Source organism: Pinus tabuliformis, chromosome 6, assembly GCF_031772625.1.
Source record: "Pinus tabuliformis cultivar Carrire ecotype Pingquan chromosome 6, CPIR1, whole genome shotgun sequence".
NCBI classification, from domain to species: domain Eukaryota; kingdom Viridiplantae; phylum Streptophyta; class Pinopsida; order Pinales; family Pinaceae; genus Pinus; species Pinus tabuliformis.
The window spans coordinates 1,103,476,398-1,103,497,264 of NC_142292.1; the positions used below are offsets into that span (position 1 = coordinate 1,103,476,398).

Here is a 20,867-nt window from a genome sequence, read left to right on the forward strand (position 1 = left end):
TGGCCCTACTTCAGAAACCCTAGATGTGGCATGTGAGAGAGAATAACACCTTGATTCCCTTCGCTTTAGATGGAGACTCTTTCTCCTTCAACTTGGCTTGAGAATCACCTTGTTTTTCTCCCTAAATCTGCCCTCTCAATATGAATGTGATATTTCGGTCCTTCTTGCTGTAGATAGCACTAGATCCTCAAACGTGTGGAGGTGTTAGCCCAAAGAATAGATAAGAAAAACAATCTCAGTGATGATCTTCCTTTCTTCGCTTGGTGATAGGACTCTTCTTGAGATCTTCGCACTTCTATTTCTCTCTTTGTTGCTTGGTCGAGTGAATGTCCAAATGGAGGCCGAGATACTTCAATATATAGTGATCTGCCTATAGAAATAAGCCGACTTGCCATCCCAGAAGCATTTTTTTCTTTTTTTTAGGTTGACATGAGAGAGAGCTTGTGACAAGGTCTTGGAGGGTTTTTGATACAATTAACTTTGCTTTTTACAATCAATAATATGCCCAAATGGGTCTTCAAACTTTGACATTTACTCAATAGACTTTATGACATGATGACCAACCCTAAAGGCTCAAAATGGGAGCCTTATCTAAAATAAAATTCCTCGAGCATGAAACCCATGACTCAAGCATTACAAAATAATTTTATTTTCCTTCTTTTCATCAATTACATAAAACCATGATTACACATGTCATTATGAAGACTGAACCTAGTTACATTTTTCAACAATAATAGTGTTAAGAAGAAGAATGGAAGATGCTAATAAGAGAGTTATCCTAAATAGGAGGAAAAAAGATAAGGGAGAAGCATATGTGGCACTTGCGAAAGTTATTAGAAGAGGATAATAAGTGACATTATGAGGAAGATACATAACAATGAGTATTATTTTCTTTCTATTATCACTACATTATGTGATGTGTTTCTATGCAAATGGAATGAAATTTTAGTTGCAATGCTTTTGTTATTATAGTTGTTGCTATTGTTAACTGAAGAGTAATGTTTTTCATCATAAGTGATTTGGTTGTAGGAAGTGAATGATGATCATTCATGTTTGTAAATGAGACTTTGGCTAACTTAGAATTTTACTTTTGTGGTCATGTATCATTATTTATTATTATGGATGACAGATGATTCGCGCAAGAAGTGGACAGTTACTTGTTCGACCATTGGTTGATGGTAAAGATATTGGGTATGCCATTTAATTGTTTCCTTTATATCTTTATGTAATTCTCATGCTAGTATTTGTTCTTAATATTTGGTTTTAAGCAAATCATTTTATCAAATTTTTGTATTCATCAAGACCACATTTTTCTTCTAGTCTTGATCCTTGGAAATATACATAGTGCTGAAGGGTAGAGGATTATTGGCTTTCAATATGTGATGTGTATATATGTAATATTTACCTCGTCTACAAGTTTAGTTAGGAACATGATTGAATCCACTCGATTAAATCCACATGGAACTTATCATATGATTAGCTAAGTTAAGTGTGTCTATCATAGAGAGTTGATATAATGAACAGTCCCTATTTCTGTTTCAAAGATAGAATTATTTTATAGATATATAAATGTATTGATGGATAAATGATTGATAATATAAATCATGATGAATACTACAATGAGGTTCCGCGCTATAAATACTTAGGCGGGGTGCCTTTTCATACTAATGGACATATCTTTTTGATAAGACACATCTTTCATTAACTAATTAACTTATCATTATGTATTATATTATTATGTTTGTAACGTTTCTGTCCTCTTAAGGAATGCTTTGTTCTCAAAGCATAGTAAATATGGCTCTCTCTAGTAGAGCATGTTTCTATGGAATGATGTTTATATATTTTTATGGGTTTGGCTTTGTTCATGCTTTGAGTGTGGTGAGGTTCCCTGTATATTGTTGCATCTTTCTTGAGAGTGGAAGCTTCAAAATCATATAATTTTTACTGTTGACCTTGTCGATTAAACTCCATGAACTGCTCTTCAAGTTTTGTGGTATGACTTCCCAATTGCATCAATTATGTTGCACCTGGCACTATATCCATCTCTTTGAGCGGTAGAGTGTGGAGTTCTATTTGTAGTTCTGGTTCCTGTATTTGAATTTAAACTTTAAGACATTTTCCTACTTTCTTGAATTTTTGTCCAATAGCAACTGTCAAGGTGAGGTTCTTGATCAGGTACACAAAGAGAGTAAGTTGTTTGGAAAGTGCTGGAAAATCAATGAGTTTGTCTATTATTAATTGATTCTCCTTACATGATAATTACTTGTGATATTTTGTTGGCTTTTTATTATTTAGTTTTACTTCTTCATCAAGCAATTAGCAAAACATGAAGATCACAAAGTCACAAAGAACACAAGATATAGGCTCCACACCAGGCCAAGACAGCTTCCTCCATAAGATCCCCAAGTCAGCCCTCCTTCTGAGTTACAGTCAAAATCAAGCTTCTTCAAACTCTGTTCCTGTCAGTAATTGTAGACTTCTTCAGATTTTCAGTTCTGTCACAAAAATTACAGACTACTTTAGATTTTTGGCCTTGTCACAAAGCTTCAGAGAACTCGCACATCCTTCCATGGAAAACTCCGCATATCCTTGCCGCTGCAACTCACATACTTCTTCAGAACATCAACCAAACTTATGTCCTTTTGGTGGAGGAATCACGCCTATATAGTTGTTCGTTACTATGAAGTGTCACATTTGATCAGTAGGCCGACTTGACTAACTGGAGGGCCAACCTGGTCTTTTTATGGATGACTATTTGACTCTTTTTTCTGTTTTTTTTTTTTTTTAAATAATTTCTTTTCCTTTTCTTGGTCTTTTTTAAAGATAATTTCTTTTCCTTTTCTTGGTCTTTTTTTTTTATAAATAATATCTTTTCCTTTTCTTGCAGAGAGTCCAGATGGACTTTGACTTAATTAATCCCTAAAAGCATGAAGAACATGCTTACTCTAGAATTGAGCATGAAACTCATGCTTGAAACAAATAAAATTCTTTTTCATTTACATAAAATACAAATTAATATGAAAACCAAACCTAGTTACTTTTCCAACACTCTTTCTTAACTAGGGAGGTATTCATAATGACTCAACAGGGCTATCTCAAGTTGAAATATTCTCATAAGAAGGGATCCAGATTGATAAGCATCAAAGTATCATCATAACCAACATTGTCACATTACCAAGGCCTTGACAGGTACACTCTATCTCTCACAAGATCAGAGCACAATTATGTGAGGCATTCTATGTACATACTCCACCTAGGATACCATTTCCCTCAAAGAAATGTCTGTCCATCAGACCAATCTTATCCAAGTCCATGTAGTTTACTTAGGATCTCCATCCGAATCCATCACAGTACATGACTCAAGAATGTTTGTCCAAGATGCTTATCCAATCTATCATTCTCCGTATCCATGTCCATGTACTTGACTTAGGATATCAGTCCTAATACGTCATAGTACCTGACACAAGGAGAACCATGCTAATTCAAATCATCATTCTCTCTATTTGTGATGCATGCACTAGACTTACAACTGTTAGTCCTGGCCTAGTACATGACATAGGGAGAAACAATTCCAACCTTACTCCCTCTCAACCTGAGAGGAGAAATCCATGCTCCCTCCCTCTCAACCAGGGAGAATTTATCAACAAGCCTTAGCTTGTGCCTGAGAGGTTCTGCGTCTGCCTCTCCAACCTCTTCGCTGATCTTCTGGTGCTGTTCTCGACTCTCTGTTCTGTACTTGCTGCCTCCTGCTACTCTCTAGACCACTAGTTCGAATTTCTTAGCTAACCCTGCTCCAGAAATCAAACTGACTGGTCTCCCTCAGTATATTCTCCAATTGACCCTCAAGCCTCTTCTTATACTTTTCTGGTTGGTCCATCAAAGATTGAGATTAAATCTCTAATCAACGGCTAAGATTAGATTTGGCTTGATCCATGACTTTTGGAACCTTCTAACACAATTTTATATTAAAACCCATTAATATTTTATTTTTCCTAAGTTTAGACTTAGAAACTCCATTAAAAATATTAATTATTTTAATATCTCCCAAATCGGGTACAATATGTCCAAACCATTTCTGGGTCTTGGAGATCTCACGTGCTTTAGACTCTCCACCAATTTTCATGGCTAGAGCACATCCGATGCTACCCCAAATCAACACTCCTTAGCGAGGACTGTGCTCTAGTAATACTCCTCACTGGGTATCACTCTGATTATCCGGCACTGGTATCTGTGCTGATGCTAGGCCTCCCCGCCCAACATCCTTTGCACTGCTGCATCTTGTACTGCTGCCCATGGCTCTGCCTCTGCCACTATTGCGTCCGTATGATAGCTCCTTTTGCATCTGTGCTGCTACTGTTCTATCCTCCCAGTATTGCATCTACATTGCATCCCCTCTCATCATGCTGCATCATGCTACTGCTGACTGCTACTACACGAAAACACCACCCCCATTTCTGCTACTAAAATGGATTCTTCATCATTCCCATATTTTCCCTGAAGTAATAAAACTTTATTCTTCCAAGTGCCTTGGTGAGGATGTTTGCCACCTGTTCTCCTGTAGGAGTGTAGCTCAACTGTACAACTCCTCGTTGGACACAGTCTCTGACAAAGTGACATCAGATATCAATATGCTTTGACCGATCATGAAACACTGGATTCTTAGAGAGTTTGATGCAACTCTGATTATCACACATGATCCTAGTCGCCTCCATCTTTCTTCTGAATTGGTTCAAAAGCAATTTTCTAAGCCATATGGCCTCACACGAAGCTGTGCTCGTAGCCATATATTCTGCATCAGCTGAGCTCAGAGCCACAAATTTCTGTTTCCTACTGCACCAAGAGGTCATTCCTGATCCAGTGTTGAAACAGTACCCAGAGGTACTTTTCTGATCCACTGAACTTCCTGCTCAATCTGCATCATTAAACCCACTCAAACTGATATCCTTACTCTTGGTGTACAAGAGTCCATAATCGACTGTTCCCTGTAAATACCTGAGAACATGTTTCGCTGCTGCCCAGTGCGCCCTCTTCGGCTCCACCATGAACTAACTGTGGGTGTTGACAACATAGCAAATGTCTGGTCTGGTATTGACCAGGTACATCAGGGACCCTATGAGCTGCCTGTATAGGGTGGGATCAACATCCTTGTCTTCTGATGCATCAATCTTCTTCCAGTGGGTTATCATTGGAGTAGCCATGGGTCTACAGTTCTCCATCTTGAATCTCATCAGGATTTCTGTAGCATATCTCCCTTGCCCAAGGAGGATCTCCTCCTTTTCGCTGCCAAACTTCCAACCCCAAGAAATAATGCATTCGCCCCAAATCCTTCATGTCGAATTCCGTGGCTAGATTCTTCTTGCAGTCCCCTATGAGCTTGGATGATTCTGTCAAGAAGAGATCATCCACATATAATACTAAGATTAGAGGCTCATTCTCTACAACCAAATAGTAGAGATTTGGATCCGCGTCACTCTTGGCAAATCCCATTTTCTACAAGTAGCCATCGATTCGACCATACCATGCTCTAGGTGCCTGTTTCAACCCATACAAGGCTTTCTTTAATTTGCATACATGATATTTCTTGTCATGTGTCTCAAAGCCTTCTGATTGTTCAATGTATACCTCTTTTTCTATCACTCCGTTCAGAAATGCCGTTTTGACATCCATATGATGAATCTGCCACCCCATCTGTGCTGCAAGAGATATCACGGTTCTAATAGATGTATACCTGGCTACCGGGGTGAAGGTCTCTTCATAGTCAATTCCTTCCTTTTGAGCATACCCCTTAGCCACAAACCTGGCTTTGTATTTCTCAACATTGCCGTTTGTAGCGTATTTGATCTTGTAGATTCATCTCCAACCTACCACTGATCTGTTTTGAGGCCTTGGCAATACCTCCCAGACATCGTTCACCATTATGGAGTTGTACTCCTCTACTATCACATCCAGCCAAACCTGATGTTGAGTTGCCTCCTAAAAACTAGCAGGCTCCCCAACCTGAGCTACTAATGCTTGATATCTATTTGGTTGTTTTCGATCCCTCTTATTGTTCCTTGGCGCACTGATGAAGTCCTCTACATCTTGCAGAATCTGACGAAGTTCCCTGCTTGTTCTTCCCCTGCCAGTAGTTGCTTCTGTTAGCTCCTCCTCATCCTGTGATTCTTCCTGACCCGAGGAAGAATTCTTTTCTTTCGTTGGTTGAAGAGGTTTGACCAACGGTTCTTATTTTGACTGCTCCTCGGAAGGCATTTCTCGAGATTTTCTGAAAGCCTAGTCCTCAATGAACTTCACATCTCATCGAACTACTACCTTCCTGTTCCTCGGAAGATAGATTTTGTATGCCTTAGCGTTCTCGCTATATCCCACTAGATATCCTTTCTCCACAGTTTGATCCAACTTCTTCCTCTTTTCCTTGGGTATGCAGCAATATGCTAAGCTCCCAAATATCCTAAAATGACTAACTTTGGCGTCTTCCCTGATAAGACTTTCTCTGGAGTAACCTTGCCCAATGCCCGATGAGGAGTTCTATTCTGAACATAGACTGCTGTGTTGCATGCTTCTGCCCACAAGAATTTTGACATATCCTGATCATACATCATGGCCCTAGCTGCTTATACAATAGTCCTGTTCTTTCTTTGTGCTACTCCATTATGCTCTAGATTGTAAGGAGCTATCCACTCTCTTCTGATGCCCTCCTTAGTGCAAAAATAAGTGAAGTCCTTATCGACATCTCTCCACCATTATTTGAGCGCAAAACTTTTATTTTCTTCCTAGTTAGATTCTCCACTAGAGCCTTGAACTCTTTGAATCGACAAAAAACCTTGTCCTTGGTTTTCAGAAAATAAATCCAAGTTTTCCTTGAGTGGTCATCAATGAAGGTGAGGAAGTACTCGGCACCACTAAGGGTTTTAGTGGACATGGTTCGTAGATATCTGAGTGTATCAATCCTAGTACACTCTTGGCCCTGTTTTTACTTCTAGAAAATGCTGCTTTGGCATACTTTACTAGAGCACATCCTCTGCATACATCATCTCGTTCCGTACTAAGATCCGGAGCTCCTGTTACAATGCTCCTGAGAATTCTCAGAGCCCCATGGTGCAAATGTCCCATTCTTCTGTGCCATAGTTCGTTCAAATCCTTGTCTCCATGACTGCCTATTAGTGCCATTGGTGATTCTAGTTGTAGTCTGTATAACCCGTTACTTTTGATCCTGATTTTCACTTTCTTTTTCCATCTCGGGTGTTTGACGTATACTTTCTCCTTGATGAAGAAAACGTCATAGCCTTTGCCTTGAAGTTGCGACACGGAAAGTAAATTCATCCCCAATCTTGGTACATGCAGCACAATGGATTCTGTTTGAAAAACTATGTTACCCCTCCCTACTGGAGTACACTTTGCCTTGTTCCCCATGGTGATCTGAAAGTTCATCTTCTCCTCCCGATAATCTGAGAAACATTCCCAGATTCCCGTCATATGCCAAGAGGCTCCACTGTCTATATACCACACCTCTGATGATGTAGAGCTAGTCACACAAGCGACTTCTTCTTCCAGCATGGAAGCCAACATAGAGAAATCGAAATCACTTTCTCTTGTGCAATTTTCTGAAAATCTGTGCGAGTCTCCTTACGTAGATTCCTCTGCATTATGGTCTCGACCCATAATTGATTTTCCCTTCCTGTCTCTGATTACTTGCTCTGATACCATGTGAAAATTCTGTCACTGCAACAACTGATTTATTTTACCTATTTATTTTCCCAATAAGTTATTCATGAAAATCCTTCAGTAAACATTAAAATAAATTCTGCTGTAGATATCACACCATAATATAGAAACAAACACATGCACAAGAATTAACACATCGAAACAGATATTTTGGACAACAGTCCCCAGAAAAACCCAATGTGGGAAAACCGGTGCAGCAAGGGAGGATTTTATTATTCAACAATTCTTTAGTAGAACTGGGTGCCAAACTGGCTTACCCAAAAGAGAGAAAATTCTCTAGCACTTCTCCCAGTCTCAGTGTCAGCTTGGCTGAACTCTACGTAGCTCCCAGACCCTCTGCGTCAGCCCTTGCCTCTCTGCGTTAGCACTGGGCTTCTCTGCGTCACCCACGTAGGCCCTCCAGTGACTGCGCAGTCTGCTACCTCTGCGTCTGCCTCTCCAACCTATTCACCTATCTTCTGATGCTGTTCCTGACTCTCTGTTCCGTACTCACTGCCTCCTGCTGCTCTCCAGACCACTAGTTCGAATTTCTCAACTAACCCCGCTCCAGAAATCGAACTAACTGGTCTCCCTCAGTATATTCTCCAACTGACCCTTAAGCCTCTTCTTATACTTTTCTCGTTGGTCCATCAACGACCGAGATTAAATCTCTAATCAATGACTAAGATTAGATTTGGCTTGATCCATGAATTTTGGAACCTTCTAACCCAGTTTTATATTAAAACCCATTAATATTTTATTTTTCCTAATTTTAGACTTAGGAACTCCATTACAAATATTAATTATTTTAATATCTCCCAAATCGGGTACAATCTGTCCAAACCATATCCGGGTTTTGGAGATATCATGTGCTTTAGCCTCTCCACCAATTTTCATGGCTAGAGCATATCCGATGCTACCCCAAATCAACACTTGGAAATATTTTTTGTAAGCACATTTTAAGGAAGAAGAGAAGCATTTTCTAGGTTTTCCCATTGGATGGGTTTTGCCTTGGCCTTGGAGCCTATATCTTGTGTACTCTGTCTCTTTGTGAGTTTCTTGTTTTGGTAATTGCTTGATGAACATAATTAAAGGAGTAATAAAAGAACATTTAACATCACAAATAATTATCAAGCTAAGGAAAATAGTTATAATATGCAAGTCTCTTGATTTTCCAACACAAGGGGTGCGTATGCCTTGTGGGTGGTCCCACAACCCTCCAAAATTTTAATTCTTCCCCTTCTCCTAAGTTTAATTACCAAAAATGATGCCAATGCCAAAATTGTGCCAAAATTGGGTGGTCCCCTTAGTACTTAAGAAATCGGGGATATTACAATGAATCAGAAATAAGAGCTCCTTGTAAGGAATGAATGGGGTTCCATCGAGCTACGGAATAGTGGCATAAGATAAGTCCATTTGAATTTGACCACCTACAGTAGCACCCCATTTTCTAGACAACATCATTCCCCAGACATTTGGTATGTTAATAACTACAACAACCATTAGCAAAGATGTGTCCTTATTCATGGCTAATGCAACCTTGAGATCCTTGATGAGTCCCTCAACATGAATGGATATAGAATTGAAACCGCATGCATTCTTATACTTGTGGGTAATGTTTAGATTTAGTTGCTTCATGACTTGTAGTGGTGTTGACCATGCACATGTCAACAATCCAAGAAGCAGAATGTAAAGCAGTGAAATACAAATTTTTGTGTCAATATCATCATTGTAATCCCAAATTCTGCCTTTGTATTGTAAAAATGATTATAGTGTGACTATTAGGCTATGTAACAACACCTAGGTTAGCCTATGATTCTTTTAAAAGGGTTTCACTCTTGGGAGTTTTTTATCCTCATCAAATTATTTGTGTTTGTAAACATGGATAATTGGCAGAGTTTTTCTCCTAGATATACCTCAAAGCTAGGGTGGAACTCATTGACAAGGTCTTAGGTGAGTCCTTGTGTGAATTGAGTCTATGTATTTTTATCATACTAGATCATGTGTCTTGAGTCGCAGAATTTGGTTGAGTCTTAAGAGTTCGACTCTGTGTATTTTCCCCTTATAAGCGTTGATTTTTTTGTATCTTGATGTAAAAGTGTTATCTAGGAATATTTTTGGTGAATGGTTCCTTATAATTAGAACACCATTACCAAAATAATTTTTAGATACACTTAGAGGGTGGAAAAATGTTTAATCCCCTCTTGAGTCTAATAATTTTATTTTCTAGCAAAAATAAAATTAAAATTAGCCATAAATTGTCACAAAATAAACTGAAGGGAAAAAATAATTACCCTCCAAGTGGGAAAATTATTCAAAAATTATTTGAGGCTATTTCAAAGGAAAATATTCAAGTGAAAAATAAAAAGCCTCATTTTTAGGCACAAGGGACCAGTCCAGAAATTCGTTGGGCTAGAGAAGACTATTTTCCAACAAATCAGATTTTTTGGGGCAAGAAGTGAATTATTTGGAACAAGTAATGATATTCTATTTTTTGAAGGTCCTCTAGTTGTCCAGAAGTCAAATTTTGATCCTTGAACACAATGAACAAGGAAGATAGAATTTTTTGGAGATTTGTGCCAGCTAATCAAGGGATCGAATTTTTTGAACAAGGATCAAGCCATGGATCGATGCAACTAGCTGCTATTTCCACTTGGATGGGTTGATCCCTCTCATTTTAACTTCAACTCCTCATGGTAACTTCAACTCGGTTGAAATTTATTTTTTTGTACTGAGCTAAGTTCTGCTGGAATACTTTTAATAAAAGTCTTTGGGGTTTCAATTCAAGGTGTTTCTCTCTTGATGATTCATGGTATGTGCTGAATGGGTTTAATGCTCTAATTTTGTTCTTTAACTGAATATTATTGTTTCATAGCCAGTGGTTGGATTATCTATAAGCACAGGTATCTTGCTTTAGGTATTGGGCTAGAGTAAACACATTGAAGCTAGTAGATCTGGCAGGTATTTCTAGATTTCTAATCTAATTGTGTGAATTAAACCCCTTTTAAGCTAATAATCGATCTTCGAAGTGTGTAGAAATTTTCCAGTTGATTTAGCCATCGGGCAAGCCCAAGTTCATGGAGTTTGAGGTGATTGTTGCCGCTGAAACTCAAACTAACAGGGGTCCTAAGAGGGGTTCCTATAGAGCAACTACTAGGTCAAGTGGCATTAATGAAGCAATATCACATTGTCATCTCAGCTAAAGCTCCTCGCTCTTTACGAACTTTCACCGATGGGAGGAGTTTCGTTATTAGGGAAGTCACTAGAAGGAATGTGCCAATAGTGCAAGGGTAGTGATTTCCAAGCCTATTCAAAAGAGAGTCTTTAATGATAGGGATTGCTTGCTTTGGAAGCAAGATGGATGGCTCTCCAAGAAGGGCTAGAAGGAAACTTAGACCTAGGTTTGAGGGGTATCTATTGATATGGAATGCCCTAAGCCAAAGAATCCTAGAAGAATAGGGTTTATAAGCAATCCTTGTGAAATTTCTAAGTCTGACACGTCAGAAATTCCTACTGCATTATCTGGTTTATTATCTCCTACTTTTTCTTTCCATTAACAAGTTATTTATAAATATAAATAACGAAATAAACACAAAAACAACCTCAACACATATACATATCAGCAATTGAAATAACTGAGACAATCACACAAGGGACACCGTTATTTTTGGACAATCGTCCCCGGAAAAACCCAATGCGGGAAAACCGGTGCAGTAGATATGAGGGTTTTATTATTGTGCATTTTCTGAATACAACTAGGGTGCCAGAAATGGCTCACCCTTTAGAGAATTTCCTTGGCAGAAGTACCTCTCCTTGGCGATAGATATTCTAGCTGATCACCCACCGGATGATCGATCCCACATCAACTACGACAGCTCCTTAGCTGGACAACAAAAGCTTCTCCAAACTTCTCCATTTCTCTGCATCACTCTCCAGGGACTACGTCACCCTCTCAGCTCCAGTCTGCCCCATGAAAATTTCCAGCGCTGCCTCTTGGCCCTGCGTCAGCTCTACTAGCCTCTCCGTCAGCCACTTGGCTCTCTGCATCAGCCCTCTCTGGCCCTCTGCGTCACCCACGTTGGCCTCCTCAGCCTCTGCGTCAGTGCCAACTGCCCATGCGTCAGCCTTCCCAAGCTCTGTTCTGTTTCTCTGGCACTATCTCTGCCTCTCAGCTATGTATTCTCGGCCTTCTGCCGAATTGCCCCTCGTTGCAACAAATCACTGGTTTGATTCTCTCAGCAAATCCTGCTCCAGAAAATTGAACCAACTGATCAATTTTGGTGTACCTCCAACTGACCCTGAAGCCTCCTCTTATACTTTTCCTGTTGAGTCTCCAGCGACCGAGATTAACTCCCTAATCAACGGCTAAGATTAGATTTGGCTTGATTCTCGTCTCTTGGAACCTTCTAACCCAGAATTATATTAATACACATTAATATTTTAATTTTCCTAAGTTTATACTTAGAAGTTAGGACCCCATTAAAAATATGAATTATTTTAATATCTCCTCATCTGGGTGGAATTTCTCCAAACAATTTATGGGTTTTGGAGATTTCATGTGCTTTAGCCTCTCCACCAATTTTCATGGCTAGAGCACATCCGATGCTACCACAAATCAATAGTGTCAAAGTTGCGAGAGCACAAAGAAGCCCTAGTGGACCCAAATGAGGTCAAGGGTGTGGGGTAAAACTTCAAACAGGTGGACTTGATCAATTGAGGGAGTAGAAAAGGATCAAAGAGGTAAGATTCAACTTTAATGTTCAATGTAATGATCCTTAATGAAGCCACTAACCACAAGGAAACTAGGGAAATGATTTTCAGGCTAGGGATTGGGATATCTTGCGATTGCTCTATCGAAATAACCTCAAATTTGGAGGACCTCTAGAGGACTCACCAATGCAACTCTAGACCAATTTTCATCGATTTTTGATGGTTACAACAAAATTTGTGTGATGCCCTAGATGGCCTTCTAGGTAAGGGCTTAGAAAGACAAGAAAGGAGGTGAGAGTGATTTTCGTTTTGTGATCACCAAGGACTAGGCCAATGGTTAGCCTATCTAGAGAAATGGAGTCAATGAAATTCAATGTTTAGAGATGCTTATTCCCAATCAAGGAGTCTCTTCGCACCTTCGCATGGCCTATAGGCAACAACTAGGTCATTAGGAAAGTTTATACTTCTTTAGGTGCTGCAATTGGTGACTTATCGAGAGAAATATGAGAAACCATATACCCCTAGGAAAATCAATCACTATACTCAACATAAACATATAAAAGGTCTTCACAAAGACAAGATCGAACAAATTTTGCATTTCATTAAGGCATCTACACCAACTTCATGAGCGAAAATCTTTCATACATTATACAAGTGCAATACATGAAAAAGAAACAATGTAAAGTCATTTACAAGAATAGCGAAATTTTCCAATCACCAATAAAGAAAAACATTGAAGATCCAAGATAAGAAATAAGTCCTTCCAAGCATCGAAATGCATTAGGCTCCCAATTCGTCCATCAACAAGGCTAGTGAAATTCCTAGAAGAAACAATGATCCAAATGTAAATGATCATCACATCAAATATATCCTCCCTAAGAGGTTCTATTTGCCTAATTAGACCTAATAATGCCCCAACTAATAAAATAATGTGCAAAATTAACATCCCTTGGTGACAAGCCCACCAAGATAGCTCCATATCAATGTTGCACGAATTGGGGGCGAAGCGGAAGCGTTTTTTGGAAGCAGGGACGCGGAAGCGTCATTTTCCAAAAATATAGGAAGCGAAGCGTCCACAGAAGCGTCTGCTATATATATATATATTTATATTCTTTTGCATTTATACTCAAAACAAACATCCCAAATAGCAAATTAATTGTAGAAGACATGAAAACATGCATATTTTTGCATAAATCAAGATAGATATAACATCCATTATACATTAATGATTAATTATTCGAGCATCAACCATTTAGATGCATCAACCATCTAGAATCTAGATTCTTCTCCTCTTGTCTAGCCTTTGCCTCTACCTCGATTGGCTAGGGATATTAGTCAACATTGCGCAATTTTGATCAAACTACCTAATTCAAGACTTAAAATATGGTAGAAAAAGCTTAACATGCTTGACAATGATTTTGACTTGATTGAAAGGTAATTTTTTGCTAAGGGCGTGCCGCGTGACAAAGGAGTTCAACAATTAACACCACCAACACTAGGGTACATATAGGGCTTGGTGCTCTTGATTAAATGCTAATCGCATACCTTCATACTTGATATAATCTAATGAAATGCCACAATCCCATTGATCCTGAATTCCTGAAAACTGTGAAGTCTGCTGAATTTTGAATAGGATATGAAATTCTATTTTCTCCATATGAAGTCCAATGAGGCTGGAACCACTCTCAAACATCCTGAGTCATTTCATGGTAATGTTAAAAATTTAAGTAAAAGGATGAAAATGAAAAATAAAGGAGAATGTCACTTTTACTTTAAGAATTTAACATTACCATGAGGGAGCATCTGCTATATTTATATTTTTTTTGCCTTCATTCGTCACCCTAACCCAAGGTGGACCCATCCCCAACAAGCAAACTCACCTAAAATAAAAAAAAATTGAAAAAAAAACGATTTTCTAAACACTTTTCCGGAAGCGTACGGGAAGCATACGCTTCCTCCTTCGAAGTGCCACGCTTCCGATGCCCGAAGCGCCGTACGAAGTGCGCTTCGGAAGCGACGCTTCTATACCACACTTCCGAATTTCCATGAAGCGGCAAAAAATTCGGAAGCGCGCTTCCGGCCAAGCTTCCTAGGTGCTTCCGTACGGGATGCGCTTCGGGGCTTGGAACCGTGGGGGGGGGGCGCTTCGTGCAACATTGCTCCATATCACAACAATAAGCCTCCTAAGAGGGAAAAATAATAGATACAATAGGTCGAAGGGCCATTGAAGAGGCCTAATGGAGTCCAATGGGTGCCAATATGAATGAATGAGATCCAAACATAGTGATCAAGGGATTGGCCCCTTGATATCCAAACAAACAACCAGTGGTGTCCCCAAGTGGCTATGGGGGCACAAAACATCCTCATGGGTCTCCGAATGGATCGAACATGGCTGTATGCCATTTGTAAGGGATAGAAGAATGGTGCACGCCCTCCCATTGCCCCTTGCGGGTGAGATACATCCTCATATGGGCTCTTGATCAACTGCCAAGTATGTGGTGCAAGAGTGGAACTGGCTGGGCAAGGTGGTCTAGGTGCATCATCATATTCCAAAAGGTGGAACACGAGCAAGCAATAGTGTAAGTGAAGGATCTCATGAAGTGGCAATCTGCTCTTTGCTATGGTGGAGACCCGTGGCTCTCAACGCTCACCCTACAAATGCCAGTATGACCCTATGGAGGGCTTAGACCTCATATAGGGAGACCGAACCCTAGGCGAAGACCCACTTGCAATCCTGTATAAGATCCAATGCGTCCCTTCACCTTCCAGTACAACCAAACATTAATGCAATTGAGTAAATGAGCTTACCAATCATGGAACCAAGTGGACACTTCATGGTGGCATTGTTAAAATTGGCAACTAGGGCCAAACTCCATGTGGGTCATCTTATTTACGGCAACTGATATTTTTCCTAGATTACTCTTGTCGAGAGGTGTAGGATTGATCTAAAGATCATCCAATTCTGACAAGTATTTATGGAGATATGAATTTATTTGTATTTACTTGACAAATTGTCAAGGTCGGCCAACAGTTAAATGTGTGGCACACATGCCCAGTGAATCATATAAATACAAGTGAGGTTGATTCATTTTCTCATCATCTCATCTCACTCATTTCTTCTCTCCCTCTCCTTAGCTTTGGGTTACACAAGGAGCATCTCACATGTGGGAAGGAGGAGGACGTAGTAGGGCAAGGACGCAGAAGCTGCTGAAGGTCTCTTTGACCAACGTTGACCTTAGAAGAGTGCGGTTTTGGTGTGGCTGCCTCTCTTAGGCAGACAACATTTTTTGGCACAAAAATCGAGGCAATCTGACCTCAGGTTTGACTAGCGTTGACTACCCTAGTTTGGGGCAGCAGGTTGACTTCAGTCAACTGCAATTTGACTATGTATTTGGGGCTGTTTAAGGGCTGATTCTTCAGGCTGTTCAAAGACTAGTTGACTGGCAAGTTGACCAAGCATATTGGAGGTCAATTTCATCACATTTGACTAAGTTTGTTGTTGCTGATTTAGGGTTTGTTGCTGCTGATATAAAATTACAAAATTCTAATTTTGTACTATTTCTCTTCGCTGAACTATTGAAGATAAAAGAAGATTTGATCAAAGGGTTTCCCCACATTGGGGTTTTTCCTTGGCTAGCCACCACATCTTGTGTCTCTTGTCTTGGCTTGTTTTCTGTCAATCGTTTAATGTTCTATCTGCACTTTACTTAATCTATATGTGATTGCTAATTAGTGGTTAATAAGAAGAAAAAGAAGTAAACTGCTCTAAACATAGAACATACCATTATCTAACATGGTATCAAAGCTGAGGTGAAGAGAAAGCCCAAGCAAGAGCAAGAGCAAGAGCAATCACCGAAGGTTGGCAAGGCTATCCTAAAAACTACATGGGGTCCTCAACACTCTTCCCTACCGAAGACAAGCTCCGTGAGAAGTTTGACTATCACGGATGGAAGATGTCTCTCAATCTGACTTTAGAAGATCAGGAAGTGTTGGACCATGTGAGAGGCAATATTGTTGCGCCTCCATCAAATGCATCCGCTGCTGCCAGAAGCAAGTGGACCAAGGGAGAAGTCAAAGTAAAGAAGATCATCTGGGACTCTATCGACAAGCGCTTGGTGGCCTATGTTTCCGAGCTGACCACCTCCAAGGAAATATACGATAGACTGGTGAGTTTATTTAAAGTTAATGATGCAAATCAAGTTTTGTTCCTTAGAAATAAGCTGAAGGAAATTAAGAAGGGCAAAGATGAGAGTATGTAAGCATATTTCTTAAGGATCACCGAGATCAAGAATGATCTCCTATCTATCGGGGAAGTAGTTCCTGACCGGGAAATGACTATCACAACTCTTGGTGGACTGCCACTTGAATGGTATATATTCAGGACTACTCTTCTCAACAATAATGTCATCCCAGGATTTGAGGAATTGATGGCTAGATGTATGCAAGAAACAAGGATGGAAGAGCAAGAAATGCCCGCACTTAAAGGCAATCCCTCTACCTTTTTTTTTCGTGCTAAAAGGGACTCACGCCATGACGATGACCAAAATCACTCTCAAGGCAATCAAAGGAATGTTAGGTCCAATGGCAGAGGTAAAAGAAATGTCGGAAATCAAGGAAGAGGACAACCCTTCAAGAAGGCAAGAAACTCCAAGTATGAATCTAACGTTGTTAACAATAAGCAAGATGAATATTGTCTACTAGTGGCCCTCTCTACTACTGCTCCCCCGGACTCGCTGGGAAATTGGCTTATTGATAGTGTTGCCTCAAAGCACTTCATTGGTTTCAAAGAAGCTCTCTCTAATTTGATAGAGAAGAAGACCAACCTGGAAATTGTTCTTGGGGACAACGCAAAATATCCCGTGAAAGGCGTAGGGAATGTCACTCTTCAATTGAATCAGGGTAATACAATTCATTTGCAAGAAGTCCTATATGTACCTGCTAATTTTAGGTATGTTCTATGCTAGAGCAATTTATTTCAATTTTCACAGTTAGCTCATTATCTTTTCCAGATTAGCAATCACATCAAACATTAAAGTAAACTGTAGATAGAACATAAATATAAATCGCAGAAGACAAGCCAAGACAAGAGGACACAAGATGTGGCGTTAGCCAGGGACAAACCCCACAATGTGGGGAAACCCTTGATCAATTCTTCTTTTATGTTCTTCAAAGTTAAGCAGAGAAAGAGAGAGAGAGAGAGTACATTTACAATAGAAGTCAACACTTTGACTTTTGATATCTGCATGAGATCAGTGCTGCCTTTCGTTTATTTGCAACACATAACCATGTGACACCATGCTGTACTGTCACATGTGTTGAACATTGATGACTAAGCTGCTCTCATCTTCATGCTGCTCATCATGCTGCATCTTCCATGGTCTTATTCATCATCAAGTTGCCCATGCTCATGATCTCATTCATCATCATGCTGCCCATGCTCATATCATCATGCATCATTATGTTGCCCATGCTCATATCATCATGTTGCTCAGAATATCATTACGCTGCCCATGATCTCATACATCATGCTGCCCATAATCTCATATATCATGCTGTGTATAATCTCATACATCATGCTGCCCTTACTAATGTGCATCATTCTTTAGTTCATATACATATCAGCCTTAGCTGCTTGCTATGGCTTGTAGCCTAGCAAAGCGGCTGGGCTATAGTTCCAGAATCCTCCACGCAATCCCTTTATTTGCTGCATCTAGGGTTTGCTGTGTTAATGGTCTCCTTGATTAACGACACCTTCTCACAGCGTATTGGTATACCTCTTGGCAGCTACAGGTTTCCTTTGTGGCCAGAACTCTTCGACTGTGGCTAGATGCTATTATGATAGCAGCTAGAGCCTGGGACCTTTCCATGATTGCGTAGATCCATGAATGCGTATAATGCGTCTCTTCCACTGCAGCTTCATCCCTTCAAGTATGCCGAGAGCCCAGAACGTATGATAATGCTGCGTTTGACTTTAGCTTCATATGTTGACCCAATACATAGATTATGTTGCGTTCATATATAGTCTAACTGCGTGTAGATCTTTGCCCTGTGTTAGGGCATCACATTGACTATATAAATGTGATGTATAACTAGCATATGAACGTAACCATGAACACCATATAAATGTGTCTCCATTATCTGTGTGTAAGTATCTCCAGGTGTTAAGTTATGGTATGTTCTATGCTTATAACAGTTTACTAAAAGTGCTCCAGTGATCCTCCACACTACCTGCCTAATCAACATTCGAATAATCATGCAGTTTCATATTTCCAGCAGTGTATTTCAATCCATGAGAGATTGTGTCCTGAAGACATCTTAGAAGATTCTTGGCACCAATCTAGTGAGGCTCAACCAAATATGAGCTCACAATGCTAATTGCAAAACATATGTTCGGACGGAGGTTCACCAAGAACATCAACACGAATGAGTTTTTGAAACTCAGAGGCATTTCCCAAATATGGTCCGACATCACTACCATATAACTTCTGAAAGTTAAGATCCTCGAGGTAGTCACAGGCTTGCAGTCCATCATACCAAATCTTTTCAGAATCTTCACCACATATTTTCTTTGAGATAGGAAAATTTCCCTTGGCTTCTGCCACACTTCAAGTCCTTGGTTCTTCATTTCAAATTCAGAGGCCAACTCCCTCTTACATTTGAGAATGAGAGGGTCTGCACTTGTTAGAAAGAGGTCATCCACATACAACACCAGTATGAGAGGTTTATGATCTTCAACCTTAACGTAAAGGTTAGGATCTGCCCATAGAGAGCCTTCTTCAACCTGCATACATGAGATTTTCAATCATAAATCTCAAATCCTTCGGGTTGCTCAACATAGACCTCTTCTTTGATCGAACCGTGTAAGAATGCGGTCTTGACATCCATCTAATGTAGGTTCCATCCTTGTGAAGCCACAAGGACTATGATCAAGCAGATGGTCGTATATCTGGAAACAGGTGCAAATATCATAGTCGATACCTTCCTTCTGGGAGAAGCCACGAGCAACAAAATGAGCCTTATACTATTCCATACTTCCATCTGCTGCAACTTTATCTTGTAAAACCATTTTGAAGTAACAATTGTCTTGTCCTGGGGTCTAGGAACTACTTCCCAGACATCATTCTTCATGATGGTCATAGCATCCTTCCATACTTGATGCTTGACGACATCTGAGAATGATGAAGGCTCATTTTGTAAAGAAGGGGGGCAAACCTCCGATACCAAAGTTCGGACTGAAGAGATGTGTCATAAGACATGACACCTACCTGACTTTCATCGACTTGATAACATGAAACCCAAGAGTAAAGGCATCTTTAACATTATTTTTCGATACACGTACCTTGCCATCGCTGAAGGTTAACTTGTAGCCTTTGTCTTCCATTGCCGAGATGGACACCAAGTTCTTTTTGAGGTCAGGTGCATTTAATACATCTTGGAATTTCTAGCCTTCTTGAATGGTTGTCCTCTTCCTTGATTCCCAGCTCTCCTCTTACCTTTGCTATTGAATTTTCCATTCCTTTGATTGCCATGAGAGGACTTTTGATCATCGTCACGGTGAGAGTCCTTTCTATCAGGACATTCCCTTGCATAGTGACCTGCTTTATTGCAAATGTCACATCGTCCTTTTCTTCCACCCTTAGGTCCAGCCTCTCCTTTTGGTTTAGACCCAGAATTATTTCTTTTGTTAGCATGAGAAGCAAAGGCAGCAGGAGGACCTTTAGGCAAGGGCATTTCTTGCTCTTCTACCCTTGTTTCTTCTTGAATGCATCTAGCCATTAATTCCTTGAAACCAAGAATTATATTATTGTTTAGAAGAGTAGTCCTGAACACGTACCATGCGGATGGTAATCCTCCAAGAGTTGTGAGTGCCATTTCTCTGTCAGTAATAGTCTCCCCAATAGATAGGAGATTGTTCTTGATCTCGGTGATTCTTAAGAAGTATGCTTGCATACTCTCATCTTTACCCTTCTTGATTTCCCTCAGCTTATTTCTAAGAAACAACTTGATTTGCATCATTAACTTCAAATAAACTCACCAGTCTATCGTAGATTTCCTTGGAGGTGTCTAGTTCAGAGATGTAGGCCACCAAGCGCTTGTCGAAAGAGTCCTGGATGATCTTCTTCGTTTTAATTTCTCCGTTCTTCCATTTTTTCTTGGCAGAATGAGGTGCATTTGATGGAGGCTCAATAATATTGCCTCTCGCATGATCCAACACTCCTTGATCCTCAAGGGTTAGATCGATGGACATCTTCCATCTGTGATAGTCAGCTTTCTCACGCAGCTTGTCTTTGACAGGAAAGAGTGTTGAAGACCCCATCGTTCCTTTAGGATAGCCTTGCCAATTTTCTCTTCAGTGATTGCTCTTGCTCTTGCTCGGGCTTGGTCTTCACCTTAGCTATGATACCATGTTAAGTTATGGTATGTTCTATGCTTATAACAATTTACTTTTTTTCCTT

At 39.9% G+C, this 20,867-nt stretch overlaps 1 protein-coding gene across 6 annotated transcripts in view; it reads left to right on the plus strand.

Moving 5' to 3' along the window:
* The window catches only part of LOC149262770 (uncharacterized), a 352,995-nt gene that overhangs the window by 168,074 nt on the left and 164,054 nt on the right, over positions 1–20,867 (plus strand). For all 6 annotated transcript variants that reach the window (XR_016259200.1, XR_016259199.1, XM_089425177.1 and 3 more), the window contains one exon: positions 1,130–1,191. Coding sequence is in view for 4 of the 6 variants with exons in the window: in XM_089425177.1 (XP_089281303.1) it covers positions 1,130–1,191 (62 nt within the window). In the remaining 2 variants the exon portion in view is untranslated. The remainder of the gene's footprint in view (positions 1–1,129; positions 1,192–20,867) is intronic.